Source organism: Sorghum bicolor, chromosome 1 (assembly GCF_000003195.3).
Source record: "Sorghum bicolor cultivar BTx623 chromosome 1, Sorghum_bicolor_NCBIv3, whole genome shotgun sequence".
NCBI lineage: Eukaryota > Viridiplantae > Streptophyta > Magnoliopsida > Poales > Poaceae > Sorghum > Sorghum bicolor.
In genome coordinates this window covers 7,928,456-7,949,230 of record NC_012870.2, presented here as the reverse complement: position 1 = coordinate 7,949,230, position 20,775 = coordinate 7,928,456, and the positions used below count along the sequence as shown (strand labels likewise).

The 20,775-nt window shown below is 48.3% G+C and overlaps 3 protein-coding genes across 3 annotated transcripts; 2 read left to right on the top strand and 1 right to left on the bottom strand.

The window, feature by feature from the left end:
• Positions 2,884-4,519, top strand: LOC110435442. Its single transcript, XM_021461001.1, has 3 exons — positions 2,884-3,900; positions 3,999-4,251; positions 4,485-4,519. The coding sequence occupies exons 1-3, from the start codon at positions 2,884-2,886 to the stop codon at positions 4,517-4,519; spliced, it is 1,305 nt and encodes a 434-aa protein (XP_021316676.1).
• On the top strand, positions 5,797-11,333 carry LOC110435422 (uncharacterized mitochondrial protein AtMg00810-like). Its single transcript, XM_021460963.1, has 5 exons — positions 5,797-5,955; positions 6,405-7,184; positions 9,945-10,169; positions 11,176-11,217; positions 11,295-11,333. The coding sequence occupies exons 1-5, from the start codon at positions 5,797-5,799 to the stop codon at positions 11,331-11,333; spliced, it is 1,245 nt and encodes a 414-aa protein (XP_021316638.1).
• On the bottom strand, positions 12,765-16,338 carry LOC8059953 (FHA domain-containing protein At4g14490). The gene is made up of 2 exons (XM_002463892.2): positions 14,370-16,338; positions 12,765-13,120 (listed from the first exon to the last, which is right to left on the bottom strand). Exon 1 carries the CDS (start codon positions 16,122-16,124, stop codon positions 14,379-14,381), a length of 1,746 nt encoding a protein of 581 aa, XP_002463937.1. The 5' UTR covers positions 16,125-16,338; the 3' UTR covers positions 12,765-13,120; positions 14,370-14,378.

The window sequence follows — 20,775 nt, the reverse complement described above, 5'->3', positions numbered from 1 at the left end:
TCGTAGGGGCTGAGCAACATCATAGAGTTTTGCTATATATTGAGCAATTTTTTATGCTTTACCAGCCTGCACATAATCGCACATAATGTCCTCTTTTGTGCTCCTCACGACAAGTTTTCACAAACAAATTGTCCATACATTTCACATAGAACTCAATTACTTCAGAAGTTGAATGACAATTATTGTACACATAATTAATTTGTGCAAAGAAGGTGTAACCAAACACATGAGCATCATCCTTACATGATCGTCGCTACATTACAGAGTTTTTCTTGACTACTCAGCAAAATGTCTCTTCTTCACGTGGACTCTACCACACAAAAAGAAACTTGAACAAGTGCGGGTAGCTGAACGGTTTGAGCTGCAAGCTGTAGAGTACAACCTGAAACACACACACATTTTGCGATGACTGTCCGTATACTAAACAGGTTTGGTTTCGGATTCAAAATTGGTTTGGGTTGTGGAACACAGATGCATTTGGGGAGCAGGGAAAAACTGCTAAAAACCAATTTTCTGCTGTTCCACCAAATTCTGCAGTCAGTATGGATGTGGAATTAGTTTCATTAAAGCCAGTAGTTGATGTTACAAGATATTTGAAACTACTGAACAAGACATTAAATTGTGGTGATGATACTAGCACCCCTCGTGATGGTGAAACTGTTCATAGTAAGGATTCTTTTCCTTTCTGATATGATGGAATGCTTTGTTGTAATTCAATCTCCTGCTGACAACTATTTTGACTTTACATTAGGTAGATATACTGGCAGCCTCGAGGATGGTACTGTCTTTGAAAAGCTTGGCTTTGGTGGGGAGCCCTTTGAATTCATCATAGATGAAGGTGACTGATTTTGACTATTTAGTGAAGTTAGTATTCCAATCATTGTAATCATTTAGGAACATCACAGGAACTATGGTCATGGTATCTTTTCCAACATCAGTAGCATATATTTTATATTTGTTTCATTATTCCTCTCAGAAGTATTGAGTTCTTCCAACATTTCACGCTTAAATTCTTGATTCTAGAAATACAGCCACATAATTTGTGAAGTTGTTTTTGCCATATCTATGATATGATAATTGTGGCTCGGCTATCTGTTACTTTTATCTGAAGTTGTTTTATTATGTGTTTGTGCCTTTATATTTATTTAATAATATGTAGATATCTGTTAGTATTATACTGGCTTATTGAACTTCCTCCTTTTATGGTATTTCACTTGCAGAACAGGTAACAGTTGGATTAGATAGCGCAGTAGCAGGCTGGCAGCAACGGTGAAGGGTGAGAACTTGCTAAAGTGATAGTGAAATTTGAGTATGGATTTGGCCACACAGAAGTTAAAAGGCAATTGACAACGGTACCTCCTTGCTCTACATTGATATATGAAGTGGAATTGATGGACTTCACAAAGGTATTAACTAGTCGAACTAGAGTTCATCTTCTCCATCTGTCTTGTGTTTCCTCTACTTATTGTGCACTCTTGGTTCTAGTGTGGCAGGAAAAGGAATCATGGGAGATGAGTGCCCGTGAAAAGTTAGAGGCTGCAGAGAACTAATTCAAGACCGGGAAGTTTCAAAGGGCTGTAAACAAGTATAACAAGGTAGTTTAAGTTTTTCCTTCTCATAAATTTGGATCCATGGTCTTCACTCTTCAGAGAGGTAGACTGATTTCTTTGTTCTTAAGCCCTAAATTATGTTAATGAGGATGGACATTTTGAAGATGAAACTGAAAAGTTAATTAAAACTTTGAGTATCCTGCTGGTTAAACCATGCAGCATGCTGCCTTAAACTGAAGGATTTTACCCAAGCAATTAGCTTGTGTTCAAAGGTATGTGGAACAAAACTTTGATATCACCTGAAGGCTGCAGCTGAAATTTGCTACAGGGTGCAGATTTTCTTCTGTCAGGTTTTAGAAATTGGGTCTTGCAATGTGAAGGCTTTGTATCGGAGAGCGCAAGCTTATGGTGAACTGTATGACCTGGAATTAGCCAAGGCTGATGTATTGAAAGCACTGGAATTGGATCCTAACAACAAGTGAGCACAAACCTTTCTTTCTTGTCATATTCTGGTGTCGTAGCATTATATTCAGTTCCATGTTCCATTCTTCATGCCTAGGGAGGTGAAGTTACTTCAAGCAAATCTGAAAAAGCTTCAGGTGGAGCGTAACAAGGTGGACGCAAAGCTCAATGCAAAAGAATCCGATGTGGTGTCAAAGGTAACCTTCTTGTTGGAGTATGTGTAATGCAGGCCTATGTGGCTAGGCCCATGTATCTCTAATTATATGGCACCCTGGTTAGGGTTAGCCCAAGAAATGAGAAACCCTAATTCTAACATGGTATCAGCCTAGTCTCCTCCTCCCAGCCGCCTCCAGGCAAGCCGCCGCCGCCGGCCGGCTAGCTGCCTGGGCGCCGCCGCCGCCGCCATGGCAGGCCGGGATCCTCCTCCTCCTCCTCCTCCTCCCTATTTCCAACAGTTCCCGCCGCCGCGGGTGGCCAGCCCCGAGCTCCCGTCGCGGCCCGCCCTCCTCCTGGCGGCCATCGCGGGTGCGGCGCCGGCGGACGCTGCGGACGCAGCAGCGCGCGCGGAGGCCGCGGCGCGCGCGGGGACCGAGCACCTGCGGGAGACGCGGATAGGACGCGCGCAGATCCCGCGGCGGACGTCGCGTACGCACCTACACTCAACCTGGGCGCGAACGACGAAGCCACCGCAGCGGCATACGCTCGGGGAGCTGCTGCCGCCATTGCTGCCGGCCTTGGCATGCCCCTGGACACGGACACTCTGCCCAGGGCGCTGCTCACAGCCGGGGGCGCCCTGTCCAGGGGGCTTGCTGCCGTCCCGCGTGCAGCTGCGGGCGGAGCCCCCTTCCCTGCACCGCCTCCGCCGCCCGTGATGCATCGTCCGGACTCCACCCTCATCGCCGCTCTCGCCACTGCTCGTGCTGCGGCTGCGGAGGGCCGGGCCCGCGTGCGTGAGGCCGCTCTCGCTTGGGAGCGCGAGCGTGACGCGGTCGACGCATTGGCCCGCCAGATCGCCGACGCCGAACAGTTCCTCGACCTTCCAGCCTCGCCCGACGTTGGGACCACGTCCTCGGGATCGGCTCCGGTCGTCTGGCACGATCCGGCCGACCCCCATGTGGTGCAGCTCCACTACCACGCAGGGGGCGTCCAGAACATACGCCTCCTCGTCCCGGTCGTCCTCGAGCCCGAGTCGCCCTCCTACGCTCGTTGGAGGGACTTGGTCCTCCTCACCCTCCGCCGCTACGCCCTCGACGACCACGTCCTCCTCGACACCGCGGGGGTGGTCCCGACCCCCTCGTGGCTACGCCTTGACAACGTCGTCCTCCCCTGGATTCTGGGGACGATCTCCCTGGACCTCCACGACCTCGTCCGCAACACCCCGAGTGCGCGCGGGGCCTGGCTGGCACTCGAGGGCCAGTTCCTGGGCAACGCCAAAGCCCGGGCTCTGCGACTCGACGCGAGCTTCCGCACCTTCGTCCAGGGCGACCTCTCCGTCAGCGAGTACTGCCGCCAGATGAAGGGTATGGCGGACTCTCTCGGTGACCTCGGCTGGCCCGTGGAGGACCGCATCTTGGTCCTCAACGTTCTCCACGGGTTCAGTGATTGTTACTCCTACCTCCGGACGTGGATCACCCGGCAGCGGCCCTTCCCCACCTTCCTACAGGTCCGTGACGATCTAGTCATGGAGGAGCTTACTCAGGGCCTACAGCCTGGGTCCACCTCCGCTCCGGGGTCCTCGTCCTCCTCGACTGCTCTTGCTGCCACTCCTCCGCCCCGTCCCGCCACACCACCACAGTCGTCACTTCTGGGTCCTCTTCCCCCCGGGCCGAGCGGGGGTGGGGGGGGGGGCGTGGCGGCCGTTGTCGTCGTGGTGGGGGACGTGGAGCAGGTCGTGGGGGCCCCACGACACCGCCATCTCCACGGGGTGCACCCTGGCCATCCTACAACAACCCATGGTCAGGGCGCATCTCCATGTGGCCGTTCTAGGCCTCCGGTGGCGAGCCTCGCCCGCCGGCGGCCATGCTCGCGGGTGCTCCCCCGGGGTTTCCCTCAGTAACCCCGTGGGCGGCCCCGTTCCCCGCGTTCTCGTGGGCTCCTCCATCGGCGACCTTGCACGGGTCTGCCGGCTGGGACCAGGCGGCCTTGGCGCACTCCTTCAGCACCATGGCCCTGACACCTCCAGTCGGACCGGAGTGGGTCGCCGACTCTGGGGCTACTTACCACACCACTCCTAACCCCGGTATACTTTCTTCTGTTCACCCTCCTTCTCCATCTCTCCCTTCGTCCATTATGGTCGCTAATGGGTCTTGTCTTCCTGTCACCTCTGTGGGTGCCGCCGGCCCCCATGGTTCCTTTCGTCTTCCTGATGTTCTTGTTGCTCCTTCTATGGTTCACAATCTTCTTTCTATTCGTCGTTTTACAGCTGACAATTCTTGTTCCGTAGAGTTTGACCCTTCTGGTCTTACTGTGAAGGATTTGGCTTCCCGACGTCCTCTGCTCCGATGTGACAGCACGGGGCCCCTTTACACTCTTCGCTTTCCGGCATCTACCTCGCCTCCTTCGCCAGTTTTGTCAGCTGCCTTCGCCACCACTACCTCCACTACTTGTCACCGGCGTCTCGGCCATCCTGGATGTGATACTTTGATGCAGCTTAGTCGTAGTTCCGATATTCGATGTACTCGGGCTCACGATGAGCATTTGTGTCATGCGTGCCAACTGGGCCGTCATGTTCGTCTTCCTTTTTCTAGTTCTTCTTCTCATGCGGCCCACATTTTTGACCTTGTACATTGTGACTTATGGACCTCTCCTGTCATCAGTATTTCTGGATACAAGTACTATCTTGTGGTGGTGGATGATTATTCTCATTATTCCTAGACTTTTTCTTTACGTGCAAAGTCTGATGCTTTCCCCGCGCTTGTCCACTTTTTCGCTTGGGTGTCCACACAGTTTGGCCTCACTATCAAGGCTGTCCAGTGTGACAATGGTCGGGAGTTCGACAACTCCACCTCCCACGCCTTCTTTCTCTCTCACGGTGTCCAGTTGCGCATGTCTTGCCCGTATACCTCCTCTCAAAACGGCAAGGCTGAGCGCATGATTCGCACCACCAACGACACCGTGCGCACTCTCCTGCTCCAGGCCTCTCTTCCTGCTCGCTTCTGGGCCGAGAGCTTGCACACCTCAACTTACCTCCTTAACCGCCTTCCTTCCGCTGCTTGTCTAGCTCCCACACCACACCACGCTCTCTTTGGTACCCCTCCTCGCTATAATCACCTTCGAGTCTTTGGGTGTGCGTGTTACCCTAACACCACCGCCACCGCTCCTCACAAGCTGGCACCCCGTTCGACTCTCTGTGTCTTCCTTGGGTACTCCCCGGATCACAAGGGGTACCGATGCTACGACCTTACCTCTCGTCGAGTCCTCATATCTCGCCATGTGGTGTTCGATGAGTCGATCTTCCCCTTTTCCACCACTACCACTCCTACTTCCACCTCGGAGCTTGACCTCTCCACTGTGTTTCCTACTGACCCGGTGGTCGAGCCACCTTTCCCGGTGTTTCCTGTAGGTACTGCTACGTCGCATGTCGCCCGTGACACCTCGGGGCCTCTACCCTGTCCGGGTCCCGAGGGATCACCTTCCGGCCCGGCCCCTGCGCCTGACGCGGGTCCCGGGTCGGCACCTTCGACACCGGTCCCACCGGCACGCTTCGCCCGCCGGTGCGTGTCTACCAGCGACGTGCTCCCGACGTGGATCCCGGGTCGGCGTCTCCGACTCCGCCTCCACCGGCATGTTTCGCCCAGCCAGTGCGCGTCTACCAGCGACGTGCCCGGCTGGCGCCGCTGCCTCCGGCGGCGCCGGTGGCCCCCTCCTCGCCGGGGTCACTTGCGCCACCGGCGACACCGACCCCGCCGCCGAGGCACCCAGCTTCTCGGGCCGCGACGCCGGTGTACCACCCTCCGCTCCTTCACCGACACCCGCGTCATGTTCACCCGATGGTGACGCGACACGCGGCTGGGACCCTGCAGCCCCGGGCTCTTGCGGCGATGCCCGGGGACTCGCCGGTCTCACCGGTACCCTCTTCCGTCCGCGAGGCCTTGCGGGACCCTCACTGGCGCCGAGCGATGGAAGAGGAGTACGTGGCCCTCCTCGCCAACCAGACTTGGGATCTCCTCCCTCGTCCCCCGGGCTCCAACATCGTCACCGGCAAGTGGATCTAGACCCACAAGCGCCGGGCTGACGGCACCCTTGAGCGGTACAAGGCTCGCTGGATTCTCCGGGGCTTCACTCAGCGTCACGGTGTCGACTACGACGAGACCTTCAGCCCGGTGGTGAAGCCGGCCACCGTCCGCACGGTGCTCTCGCTGGCTCTCACGCGCGGGTTGTTCCGTGCATCAGCTGGACGTCAAGAATGCCTTCCTACATGGCGTTCTTACTGAGATAGTCTACTGCAGTCAGTCGGCGGGGTTTGTTGACTCTTCTTGTCCTGACATGGTGTGTCGGCTCAAAAAGTCTCTCTACGGCCTCAAGCAGGCCCCCCGGGCGTGGAACCATCGGTTTGCTGCTTTTCTGCTGACTCTGGGGTTTGTGGAGGCCAAGTCAGATACCTCTTTGTTCATCTATCACTATGGGGCTGAGACTGTATATCTGCTGCTATATGTTGAAGACATTGTCCTCACAGCCTCCACTGAGTCACTCCTTCGGTGGATCATCGCCTCTCTTCAGCAGGAGTTTGCTATGAAGGATCTGGGTGCACTACATCACTTCCTCGGGGTCACTGTTGAGCCTCACCCTGCTGGATTACTCCTTAACCAGCGGCAGTACACTCTTGACATCCTGGAGAGAGCTGGGATGACTGACTGCAAGCCCTGCTCCACTCCAGTTGACACACAGGGCAAGATCTCGGAGGCTGAGGGTACACCAGTGACAGATCCCACTGCATATCGGAGTCTTGCCGAGGCACTTCAGTATCTCACCTTCATCCGGCCGGATATCACCTATGCAGTTCAGCAGATCTGTCTTCATATGCATGATCCCCGGGAGCCACACCTCACCGCTCTCAAGCGGATCCTACGCTACCTCCGCGGCACCGTCGACTTCGGTCTCCTCCTCCACCGACGGTCGTCCTCCACCGAGCTCGTCGTCTACACTGACGTCGACTGGGCCGTGTCGACGAAAGCTAGTCGGCAGTCTACCTTGGGGTATACCCTCGGTAGTAGTTTATCGGTAGACGGTGCGCAAACTACGAACTCGATGGTGACGCAAGACACGGACAAGCTTTTTATCCAGGTTCGGCCGCCGAGTTGGCGTAATACCTACATCATGCGTCTGGTTGTATTGATTTGTGCTGAGAGAATATGATGTGTCCTAGGGGGATCCCTTGCCCCTCCTTATATAGTCTGGAGGGCAGGGTTACAGATCTGGAAACTAATCCTAGTCGGTTACAATTGCCATGGATAATTCGATATCAATTCCTATTCTAACCGACTAGAATCCTGCTTGATCTCCCCATCTTGTTTCCTTGCGCGAAACTCCAGGTTGTCGGATCAAGCCTTGAACTCGTCTCGTAATGGGCCAAGCTTCCTGGCCGAAGTCTAACCGTAAGGGTATAGGGGTTTATACCCCCACAGCTAGTCCCCGAGCACCATGTATTGTGATGTAACACGCCGTCTTGAGCTTCTTCGATCAGTGAGACTTGACGTCTTCAATAAGTGGGAAAGTCGCCCAAACAGTTGCAACGGTTCTTTGACCAACTGAAAAGACAGTTGATCAACATTGACATCGAAGAAGCGAGTTGTTCGAAGAATGCATGGTGCTCTAAATTAAAAAAGATTTCTTTCCTGGTGAAGTGTGCCCACTTTACTTTTTTGAAAGGTATAAACATCAAAAAAGCAAGCATATTCACCGCAAGGTGAAGTGTGCCCACTTAGTCCCCGAGCCTGGTAGTAGGTGACGTAGGCACGTGGTGCCAGGGTCAAAATAAAAGTCCTCAAAGAAATTCTGTAACTGAGATGCATCGCCAGATGCATCGTACCGATGTAGTCCCCGAGCTTGCTGGAAGGCGAAGTATGAGCCTTGTAGCAAGGTCTAAAAAATTGAATTTACCAGTCCGTCTGCAATTGACTAGACTAATCGACCAGTCCCCGAGCGTCGAGTGCTCGGTGGTCGGTGCAGTCCTTGAAGCTCCGAGCTAATAGACTGGGCGACCAGTCCCCGAGCGTCGAGTGCTCGGTGGTCGGTGCAGTCCTTGAAGTTCCGAGCTGATGGACTGGGCGACCAGTCCCCGAGCATCAATTGCTCTGTGGTCGGTGCAGTCCCCAAGTTCATAAATTGGTGAGCTGGTCGACCAGTCCCCGAGCGTATAGTGCTCGGTGGTCGGCACAGTCCCCGAGCACGGCGTAGGGACCGGTGGACAAGTCCCCGAGCGTGGTTGGAAACGTAAACGTGCTCGGTGGTCGGCACAGTCTTCGAGCACAGCATAGAGAGTAGTCGACAAGTCCCCGAGCGTGGTTGTGAACGTAAACGTGCTCGGTGGTCGGAGCAGTCCCCGGGCACAGCGTAGGGAATAGTCGACGAGTCCCCGAGCGTAGCTTGTCGACTGGGCCAAACCCCTGAAAAATAAATATAAAGAATTGGTAGTACATGATGTATAAATAACCTTTAGATAGAAAATCAGTACTAAGATAAGTTTCAGATTTTTTGTTATAAAATTAGCACGAGTAGTTAATTCGTCCTAGAGCTTGTACCAGCTCTGGTCTAGCCAACAATCAGCATGAGGTGCGGAACCTAGACACGCGTGGAATTGCCAGCCTCGCCAGAGAGCTACTGCCGACCACCCGGAACGCAGAGGGCGGATCTCGTGCACGTGTAGGGAGGAGTCGGAGACAGTACCGGCTCTGGAAAGCTCGTGTAGGAGAAAAAACTAGTCGGCTAACCAAAAAGTTGTTTTGAAGGATAAAAAATATTATGCCAAAAATAAATAAAATATTAGAAGTGCACTTATCTTTGGACGAAAGTCTGGTCGGTGACGATAAAATTGTCTGGCCCTCGAGCTTTCGAACTTGTTGTCGTGACGGTGGTCGCGGTTGTCGTAGCGCCGTTCTTCGCGGTGATTATTATTGCGACTCGTGGTCAGAGCAAGTAGGCCAAACAACTTGGTTGATAGCCGGAGCAGGTCGGTGTCGTCGATCTGCCTCCCTTTGTAGCAGAGAAGCGGCGACGCGTTGTCGGCGTGGTCGGAGACGTTGCTGGTGTGGTCGAAGCCGTAGCCAGCGTGGTTGGAGCTCCAGCCGACGTCGGTGAAGAAGTGATCGACACAGATTGGATCTACGCCTCCTTCGCGGTCGTGGTGGTGAAGCTGTTGAAGCTGACGGTGAACGTGAAGCCGCCCACCATGGCCGCGAAGTCGGGGATGATGGCCATCTTGTTCGTCGGAAAAGTTGCACGCACACCCCCTACCTGGCGCGCCACTGTCGACGAAAGCTAGTCGGCAGTCTACCTTGGGGTATACCCTCGGTAGTAGTTTATCGGTAGACGGTGCGCAAACTACGAACTCGATGGTGACGCAAGACACGGACAAGCTTTTTATCCAGGTTCGGCCGCCGAGTTGGCGTAATACCTACGTCCTGCGTCTGGTTGTATTGATTTGTGCTGAGAGAATATGATGTGATGTGTCCTAGGGGGGTCCCTTGCCCCTCCTTATATAGTCTGGAGGGCAGGGTTACAGATCTGGAAACTAATCCTAGTCGGTTACAATTGCCATGGATAATTCGATATCAATTCCTATTCTAACCGACTAGAATCCTGCTTGATCTCCCCATCTTGTTTCCTTGCGCGAAACTCCAGGTTGTCGGATCAAGCCTTGAACTCGTCTCGTAATGGGCCAAGCTTCCTGGCCGAAGTCTAACCGTAAGGGTATAGGGGTTTATACCCCCACAGGCCGGGTGTCCGGACACCCGCCGCTCCACCTCCGGCTACGCCGTCTTCCTAGGCGGCAACCTGGTGTCTTGGTCGTCCAAGCGCCAACCGGTCGTCTCCCGCTTCAGTGCCGAGGCGGAGTACCACGTTGTCGCCAACGGCGTGGCTGAGGCTTTCTGGCTCCGGCAGCTCCTCGCCGAGCTCCACAGCCATCTCTCCCGGAGCACGCTGGTCTACTGCGACAACGTCAGTGCGGTGTACCTCTCCACCAACCCTATGCAGCACCAGAGGACCAAGCATGTGGAGATCGATCCACACTTCGTCCGGGACCGGGTCGCTGTCGGCGATGTTCGGGTCCTCCATGTCCCGACCACCTCTCAGTTCGCCGACATCTTTACCAAGGGCCTCCCGTCCTCGACCTTCGCCGAGTTCCGCTCCAGCCTCAACATCACCAGTGGCTAGTTGTGTCTGTGGGGGGGCTCGTGTGTGAGATTCTTTTCGAGTCCAGTCTGCAATTCCGCTGCGTCGGTAGTTCAGACTGCGGGGGGGGGGGGGGGGGGTGTTGGAGTATGTGTAATGCAGGCCCATGTGGCTAGGCCCATGAGGCCCATGTATCTCTAATTATATGGCACCCTGGTTAGGGTTAGCCCAAGAAATGAGAAACCATAATTTTAACACACTTCTTCATTTTCTGTTTTTCCTGAACTTTACTCTACTATTTACTTTTTCTCTATGAGTATAGAGGATAATTTCTGAAGTAATGATTGGTCTTAATTGTCAAGCACATGGAAACTTAGTTTGGTTGCATAGAATTGATGCAGTTTAGTTTCCGTGTGCCACTTGTTTCAGGTGGAAGTGCATACAGCTTCTTTACGTCCATTCTAGTGTAGATTTATTTACAAATATCTATGGTGTGATGTTTAGACAATAGCGCTAAACTGCCCAGTAATGCGTATGGCACTACAATTAACCAATTTAATCTAAAACACAATCTCATTGGTTTCATTTGTGCCATGATACTAGCACTGGTGGTATGCACTATGTAGGCAGTGAAAGGGAGTGGAAGTTAAAAGATAAATTGATATCCTACTTGCTCTATCTGTGAACATTTCACCATGCTCTCCATTTCCATTTTGATAGGGAACTGAGAATAACCATTTCAAGAGCTACGAGTTACTATATTTGACCTCCAATTTCTGTGCTACTCTGACCGGGAGAAGTTTGACTGATTTATTTCTTCAACCTCTTGCAGAAGCGCAAGGTTGAAAATGCAAATCACAGTAAAGAAACAAAGGTCTTTGTACAATCACGTCTATCATTATAATACAAACTGAAACTGAGGCCATTGCTGAATCAGTTTTCCTTTTTCAGAGCATTGACGCGGAGAAAGCAGAGGAAGTGGTCAAATAAGAGTTGTAGTAGGACAATGAAGATAATTTAAGTCGTAGCCTTTTTATGAAGGGTATCAAGAGATGCATAGGAACGCATCAGACTTTTGTACTATATAAGTGATAAAATTCGTCACCTTCTTAGTAATTTGGTGGTCTCTTTTATAATATACTACTATCTTTGTGCACCTGACATGATCATGCCACAGAAATGGCGTACTCCCTCCTGTAAAAGAAACACCTGTTTCATTTACTTTACATGGTTTTCTTATTTTGACCACTATTTTTTCTATAATATTATTAAAATCCTTTAAATTTATTGGATAAGTAATTTCAAGATAATTTAACACAAATAACTTGCTCAGCATATCATTGCAACTGGAAAGCTAAATTTGGGCAGCGACATAATCAAGTGCAAGCTAGTACTGCTTTGGGGAATCAGTTGTGGAAGAAACTATGGGGACTGAAAGTGCCGGGGAAAATTAAAATTTTTGGGTGGCGAGCTCTGAAGGGCCTGATTCCATGTCGAGCCATCTTAGCAAATCGACATGTTGGAAACTCTGGGAACTGCCCAGTGTGTATGCATGGAGCGGAGGACATTAAACATCTATTGTTTACATGTCTCGCGCCAGAGATGTGTGGCAAGCTCTTGGCGTGCGCGAGAAAGTACAGAATTACCTCGATGTTGATCGATCAGGCTCTGTGGTGATTGATGAGATTATTAGAAGGGAGGAGATGATCAACGAACTGGATGTGGGACTAGCAGAGTTGGTGCTCACGGCGGGCTGGTATCTATGGTGGGAGAGGAGACAAATCGTGCATGAAGAGACGGTCCAAACCCCAGCAAGAACAGCCATGTCCATTGCTGCACTAACGAAGAATTACCAGATTGCAACAAAGAAAAGTTCAAAGTTAAGGCAAGGATGGAAGAAACCTAGCGAAGGGAGAGTCATGGTTAATGTCGACGCAGCTTTTGATGAAGATGGAGGAAGGGGCAGCATGGGATCGATCATCAGAGATAGTAATGGGAGCTTCATAGCTGCTGCCCATAGCTATGTGCCACACCTAATTGATACACCGATGGCGGAAGCATATGCGCTGAAAGAAGGATTGATGCTTGCACAACATATTGGGTGCAACAAGTTAATAGTCCAATCGGACTGCATGGAAGTGGTTCAAATTATGAGTGATAGTGGATTTACGGCAAATTCTGCTGCACCCATTTATGATGAATGCAATCTGGTGTGGACCGGTTTTCAGGAAATTAGTATTGAGCATTGCCACCGAGAGGCAAATCAAGCTGCTCATCTGCTTGCTAGTAGAGCTATGCAGACAAAGCAAAACTGTGTTTGGGACGATGATCCCCCTAGTTTCATCTTTGATTGCATTGTAAAAGATATTTCTATTTTGAGTGAATAAAGTTTTGCCGTATTCAAAAAAAAAAACTTGCACATTGTTAAACTATATAGTTTGAAAGTTATTGAAGTTTGAAAGTTATTGAATGCAACAGAGAATTCAGTGAACTATCACAGAGGTTCAGGACATAAGAACCCTACTGAATGCAACAGAGAATTCAGTGGAGCTAACTCTACTGCTTTATACATACTAGCACGACATTCTCGTCACGTTCATGAATAGTAGCAAACTACTAAGTCTGGGATAAACAACTTAGAAGATCACCACCCTGCTACTGGTGGCTACACCACAAACCTACAGTTTGCGACGCTTCAGCATTGTTGTCTTCATTGTGATATGATGGTGTCATCAAATCATCCAACACTAGGCTGTCCAAAATATTTCCAGATTATCCTGTAGAGAACATAGCAGGCTTAAGCAACTTGTGGATAATAGTCAAATAAGCAATCTATTAGTTATTAAAAGTAACAAGGTTTAATTCAGTTGTGCAGAATTACTGAAAGAAAACTTTGAAGTAACAGATTTATCTTAATTTCCCTTTAAGTGATTGACAAAGCTGTGCAAAAAATAAAATAAAAATAAAAATAAAAAAATCAAGCACCCTTATTGAATCATTCAGAGAATCAGAGGTGGCAAAACAGTGAACAATATCCTAAAAGAATCCGCCAAATTCTTGTACACAAATGTTCTTGTTAATTAGATATTCAACATAGCAACGGGTCAGGGTCAGGCAAAAGCTAATATTGCAGGTGAACTGTGCACCATGACTTCCATGAAATCACAGCACACAGGACCGTAAAATTTGTCAGCAACACAAAGGCATAGTAGTTAATAAGAAAAAGAAAAACTAAGCATGGAAAGAAAAAAAAAAGGTCCCCGAAGAACTATGGTTCTGTTTGGCACAGCTTATTTCTTTGTTTTCCCAGATTAATAAGAAGCTGTGCGGAACAACAAGATTCAGCAGCAGCTTATCAATAACCAGACCAGGAATTAACTGAATAAGCAAACTACACTTTTCACTGGCTTCTCATAAAAGAAAACTCTGCACAATTACAAGTTGTGCTAAACAAGGCCTATACTACAGTACAGCTCTCTTTACATATCTAAGAATCAAAGTTACCAGCTACTCTTTGCCACTCGCAAACAAGTTGTTTGCTAGAAGAAAATTTCTAATTATAATCAGCATTCACCATAGGACAAATACTCGAAAGATTTAACCACAAGATTTCAACATTCCTCACAAGAATATTTCATCGCAGTATAGCAAAGTCCATACTTAACAAATACTCCCTCCATCCCAAATTGTAAGTCATTCCAAAAATCTTGGAGAGTCAAAGCATTTTCACGTTTGACCAAAATTATAGAGTGGAATACTATAAGATTTGTAACGTGAAGTGAGTATACTATGAAAATATAATTAAGAAAGAATCTAATGATATTTAGTTGGTATTATAATAATTATTATTTTATCATATAAATTTGGTCAAACTTTGAAAAGTTTGACTCTCCAAGATTCTTGGAATGACTTACAATTTGGGATGGAGGGAGTATATTAGAGGCACTTGCAAATTGCAATTGATTCTTAAAAAAAATATGAACAGAAGTAATAATAGGACAATGTTTCAGTTATAGCTGAATGTACCATGGAATCTCAAGGAGCAGGACTCTTTTTGAGATTGAGCGATTTAACATGTTCACAAAACCGCCGATGTTTCTCTTGCACTTCAGCTATAGCCTTTTCAGCAGCCTCTGCATTCTTTGCTAGAAGGTATTTCTCCATCTGAACAAACCACTCCCCCAATGTCATATCCTCCAATCTGCGTCTTCCTTTGCGCTCCCCCTCATGGCCTTTCTCTCCACTGGCACCAATAGCTTCCCTATTGTCATTCTTTTCCACTTCTCCAACACCATCCAGCTTTGACCCTGGTGACACCTTTTCCCTCAATTCCTGATCTAATTCAGTTTCCCCTCCCTTGCTCAAATTCTTCACCTCCTCTTCTTCCACACCACCATTGTCAGCAGGAGCATGCTGAGCCCTCCCCTCTATTGCCCTCTCTGTCAATGTCGCCTCCTCCTCCACATCCACCATCTTATCCTCCACGGATGCCTTTGAGTTTCCATCCAACTTGTCATCCTCAGCTGCCACCTTATCCTCTTCAGAACAGTCATTCACAGCCAAGACCCTCAATGGACTCCCCACTCGTTCTCTGCCATCAGCCATATCCTTTTCTTCTTGCTCATTTTCATCGTTCTCAACAATTGCATCCTCAGCCTTCTTTGTTCTTGCCCTCGTAGCCCTTCCTCGGCCTCGGCCTCCTCTGCCCCTCTTTGCTCGTCCTCTCCCAGCTGGCACCATCTCACCCTTGCCCTCGGCAGTTGTCCCTTCCTGATCTCTGGTCACAGCCACCTCACCCTCCTCTTCCTCCTCCTCGGGAGTAACATCCGTACGATTCCTAGCACTTGCCCTTGTAACCCGTCCTCGCCCCCTTCCGGTCCTCACCACTTCCTCCTCATCGTTTTCGCACCCCAACACCTCACCTCTCCTTGCAGCAGCTCTCGCTGACCTCGTATTTTGTGGCTGTGGCGGAAGGACGAACGTCACTGCAGCCTTCCTTGACCTGACACGGCTCGGTATTGCCGCTTCCCCCTCTTCATCTTCCGCTTCCGTCTCCACTCCAGCGGGCTCAACGGCCTTCTTTAGCCCGCCTCGGCGAGACGGGAGTGCAGCTTCCTCCTCCACTTTATTCCCAGCTTCGGGGGCTTCCATCGCCCCGGCCTTCTTCCGCCCGCCTCGGCGAGTCGGGAGTGCAGCTTCCTCCTCCACTTCATGCCCAGCTTCGGGGGCTTCCGCCGCACCGGCCTTCTTCCGCCCGCCTCGGCGAGTCGGGAGTGCAGCTTCCTCCTCCACTTCATTCACAGCTTTGGGGGCTTCCGCCACACCGGCCTTCCTCCGTCCGGCCCTGCGAGAAACCGCGGGACCCTGTTCCTCCGCCGCCGCCGATGCGTTGCGCGCGGAACGCCTAGTCGCGGCGGGGCCCGGTCCCGGTCCCGGGCCCGCATCTGTCGATATGGAGACGGCGAGCACGGTGGTCTCCCCGATCTTGATGAGGTCCCCGTCGGAGAGCGGAGCGGGGATAGTGGCTACGAGAGGCGTACCGTTGAGGAGGGTGCCATTAGAGGAGCCTAGATCGGTAACGGCCCACCGGGCCGCAGGCGGCGGGAGGAACTCGACGGAGAAATGCCTCTGCGACGCGCCCGCGTCGCCCACGGGCAGGTGGTTGCCCTTGGCAACGCGGCCGACACGGAGCGCCGCGGCGCCGGCGCGGCGCTGCAGGGTCTTCCCCTCGCAGGGTCCCTTCTTCACCAGGAGCGTGAGCACAGACGGCGGATCCACCATCGAGGTGCTCGGGGGTCGTAAGTCGATGAAGAGGGGATTTCAAATTTTTGGGCAGAGTTGGGGAAGAGTGCCGGCAGCCGCTGTGGACGGAGTCGGGAGCTCGGGGTTGGAGCATGTATACTGGGCGGTCGATGTGAAGAGAGAAGGATTTCAAATTTGGAACCCCTTAAAGGCCTTGTTTAGTTCTAAAATATTTTATAAAATTAACACCGTATCATTTTTATTTGTATTTGACAAATATTATCTAATAATAAACTAATTAGGCTCAAAAGATTCGTCTCACAAATTACAGATAAACTATGCAATTAGTTATTTCTTTTATCTACATTTAATGTTTCATGCATATGCCGCAAGATTCGATGTGACGAGAAATTTGAAAAAATTTACAAAATTTTTTGAACTAAACAAAGCCACTATAGACTCACCCTCAAACTATAAAACTGGACTTTCTTTACCATTTAGGTTTTTTTAAATTGGTCAAATAACACAAACGTCTTTGAATGATAGTTTTGCTACCATGACGATGATTTTGTCTTTTATCTTTTTTTATTTATTTTCGCTAAATCTAAAATCATAGTAAATCACGGAAAAATATAAAATGATAATTCTATTTTTTTTGGACTTCACATGAGTAGATCTATACAGTAAACATATAATATGATATGCTTTAGTACAAAGTTCTTGTCGTAGCTTTAAATCTATACTTTTCTATAATAATTGGAATAATTCATAAATCTAAACAACAAGAAAAAGTTTCTCCTAAAGCATACCATATTATATGTTCACCATGTAGATCTAATCACGTGGAGTCCAATAAAATTAGATTTTCTATTTTATGATTATATTATGATTTACTATGATTTTTCAATATTTAGCGGGAATAAATAAAAAAATAAAAACACAAAACCACTGTCACTGCAGCAAACCACAACCTGAAACCGATTAACGGAGTTATTTGACTGGTTTTAGAAAATTTAAATGGTAAAAAATCTAATTTTATAGTTTAGGAATAAAGTAGTCCATCTTATATAACTGAGGGGGTTATTGTAACATCCCAACAATTCACATTCAAAAATCACTCGCATTAAAAAAAATTTTCAAAATATATTTCAAAAACTATAAAATAATTTGAGCTTTATAGTATCTCCATCTAATCCATCCTAATTATCCATCCTTAAATATAACCTGCACAACATAGCATCAGCATCACATGTCCGCTACTCGTTCGCTCGCTCTGCCCGATACCCGGCAACGGCGCGTGCGCCGACCCCACCACCACCAGCGCCGCAGCGCACTCGCGCCCGGCCCCTCGCCGAGCGCACTCGCTCACGCGCGCACCGCGACATGTGGGCCCCACCTCTTGCCTTTTCCCGCTCCTCTTTTGCTGTACAAAAAGATAGCAAGTCGCAACGCACAACTAGGCACCATTTATATTTTTCGCGCACAAATAACAGCGAGTACCAGCAAGCTTACATGCAAGAAAACATAGCAGTGCACCTACACGAATATATATCTCATGCATGCATGCAGGACGAGCATGCACCGTCCATTTGCATGCACCTACATGCAAGGACACGGTGATTAGGCACCGTCCATTTGCATGCATCGTGCATGCAAATTAGGCACCGACCATGCGCTACAGTAGCATTTTTAATGGCACGCAGCTGAGCGCTTTGGCCTATAAAAAGCCAGCCTCGGGTGCTCACTCTCACCACCCGGAGAAGCACGTTCACTCACGCTCGCTCACACGCTCACTCGCTCTCACTTCGCGTATACCGTATACGGCCATACGCACAAGCCGAGCTCGACTGTCGTCGCAAGACGAGGTGAGCAGCTCATGAGCATCTCCTTGCTCTTCTCTGTCATTCTGTAGTATTTTCCTGTATTTTTCCCTGTATTTGTCTGTACCGATTCACTGTCAAGAACTCCACGAATTGAACCATGACATATAGAAGAGCTCTAATGACCCCTGCTAATTTCTCTCTTCTCATGCATATGTGGGCTATAAGCATTAACTCCACCAAATAGTACATGCATGCATGCACTACCAGCCAAACAAATACCCAGCATCCATTCCTTAATCATCGTTAGCCTTTTTCGCATGATTAAATTTCTGCCATTTCACAAATGCCACATGCTAACTCTGATTTCAATAATTCTTTTTCCTAAATTCATCTAAAATCATGATCTACCTCCCATATTAATTTCATGATTTTTAGAGCTTATTTGAATTTATGTGATTATTTATCTATGCTTGTTGTCTGTGTCGGTCGTTGCGTATTTTAGCTGACGGAGTGAACGAGCCGGAAAACGAGAACGTTGGAGACGAGTACCGCGAGTTTGACGCCGAGCACCCGGACTGTCAGCAGGAGTTTGCCGAGGACGCCGACGGAGGCAAGTCCAACCGATTCCTTTGATGCATATTGATCCTATTTTTAAACACAACCCGTAGAAGCCGTTTTAAATATTGCATGTACGATATATGTACGAAGTATTTTCGCTGCTTAGATAAAACCTATTGAATAGCCATCCTTGAATTGATATTACCCAGTAATTGTCTTGTTCGAACCTAGGAACAAATAACATGCTATGACAAAAATATTATTGTTTAGTATGCTTAGGATTTGTTACTCATCCTGGATACTCATCGCTTTATTTTCTCAAATATAATAATTTTAAAAGTAAAAGGTGTGAGTGGTGAAAATAAATTGTGGGTATTATGAAAAGGGTAATGAACAAGTTATAGATGTGATCACTATAGAGATGGGGCGGATGGGATCCCTGTTGGGGGATGCCTTGGTGTTGTGGCTGATACCTTGCGGGGTTAAGCGTGAAGATATCCGCCTTGTCTCGATTAAGGACTGAGTTGATGATTCATCTTGCCTAACTCATTTATCGTACAACCACTTGCCTTGCATGGGAAAGGCTTAGTCTAAATCCCTCTAGTAGTATGGCAATCACCTGGAGGCAGGTGTGCAACGGGACACTAAGTGATGTATGTGAAATTGTGGAAATATATGAAAAGAGCTTTGTGAATTATTGTGGTATCATGAGATGTGGCCTTAGTGTTCCCGTGGTGAGCGCCATTACTTAGCTATGGAGGGTAATGACTTTGATGGATATGTGCTTGCACGACGGTGTAAGTTATGATATCCTACTTGTGGAAAAAGTGTACAACCTCTGCAGAGTGTAAATCTATCTGGATAGCCGTGTCCGCGGTCTCGGACGGGTTATGGTTTGGTTTCAACAACTAGATGGGATGGATGGGATGAGTGAAAACATGAGAGTGAGTGTGATTTTGGAAATAAATAGTTGACTGCCATTGTGTTGTGGGAACAAGGGTTCAACAACACTTAAAATTGTGATCAAACCCCCATTTTCAGAAATACTATCATATGTGGAAAAGAGGTCTTTTACAACAGTATTTGTGAAATAAAACCTTGCATGTGTAAAAAGATAGCTTTATGCAAATGAAACTAAGCCTCATCCTTGATTTATCCATATGCATATATATTGTTATCCCCTTTCGTAGGGTAAGGTTGGATTTGCTGAGTACTTTATACTCACCCTTGCTTTATTAAACAGAGGAAGATCCGGACTTCGATCCCGAAGTGGCGTTCGAGTAAGGTCGTGTCTGCACCCAACTAAGCCTGTGGCATTGGGACTCGTCAGATGTTCGATTGTGATATCGTTTGTTTCTGGATCCTTTGGACCTATGTTGTATTTTGGTGTCTTATTATTATAGTGTGTCTTTCTTGTCCACGCTTACCGAGACTACTGCACTGAAACTTATCTGATGTAATAAATGTGTTACTAGCCTCCCGGGACTAGTATTGTATCACATTTGAGTTCATGATTTACCAGGGGCGCTTCAGTTATATATAATTTTTTTCTTTTAAATATTGGGCAGAGTTGGGGAAGGCAGCCGCTGTGGACTCCCTCGGGGTGGAGTCTGTTAAAAAAAACTAGCAAAGGTGTGTACTTGCCACGGAACAGTTCGTGGGACGATTTACAGCTTAAAAGATTTTTTTTTAACAATTGTACAATCTTTCTTATATGTGAGTTCCATGCCATTTTTTGATGCATCTTAGAATCAAAATCTATAATGTTACTGAAGGTGTGTTATTTTACTGGTATTAGCATTGTCCATATATGAAAATATGAAATATATGGGACAATGTGGAGCATGATAGCACTGGGTGGAATAAGAAACAGTTTGTAAGAATCTTCTCTCTTTAGTACTACCTCTGTCTCTATAAGAATGCAACTATAATATGCTTGTCAGTTTAAGTATTTCACGTGTAACCAAATTTATAGTAAATAATATTCGCATTTATGGCTTCAGATCAATTTATTATAAAAATACATTCTGTAATTAATTTAATGATATTTATTTGATATTATAGATATTTATATTTTTTATCTATAATTGGTCAAACTTGACATATTAAAACATGATACTATTCTAGAATGGTATTCTTTTCACAAAGGGTTTTTTTTTTTTGAAACTCAAAGGGAGTATTTATAGCAAACACATCCGATAGCAGCGTCGGAACCAAAGCCTGACCGTCCACTCGCCGCCAGCTCACCACTCTAAAACGAGGAGATACGCGCCGTGGCCTGGTTGGGGTCAATGACGACATAGTGGAAG

Bases quoted from the DNA above. Each gene is read 5' to 3' on its own strand.
- LOC110435442 (XM_021461001.1), top strand. From the start codon at position 2,884: ATGCATCGTCCGGACTCCACCCTCATCGCCGCTCTCGCCACTGCTCGT. The intron at 3,901-3,998 runs GTCGTGGGGGCC...TGGCCGTTCTAG, and splicing joins TGGTGGGGGACGTGGAGCAG to GCCTCCGGTGGCGAGCCTCG. The intron at 4,252-4,484 runs GTATACTTTCTT...CTTACTGTGAAG, and splicing joins CCACACCACTCCTAACCCCG to GATTTGGCTTCCCGACGTCC.
- LOC8059953 (XM_002463892.2), bottom strand. From the start codon at position 16,124: ATGGTGGATCCGCCGTCTGTGCTCACGCTCCTGGTGAAGAAGGGACCC.
- LOC110435422 (XM_021460963.1), top strand. From the start codon at position 5,797: ATGTTTCGCCCAGCCAGTGCGCGTCTACCAGCGACGTGCCCGGCTGGC. The intron at 5,956-6,404 runs GTACCACCCTCC...TCCGTGCATCAG, and splicing joins TCTCGGGCCGCGACGCCGGT to CTGGACGTCAAGAATGCCTT. The intron at 10,170-11,175 runs GTCAGTGCGGTG...AACCTCTTGCAG, and splicing joins CGCTGGTCTACTGCGACAAC to AAGCGCAAGGTTGAAAATGC.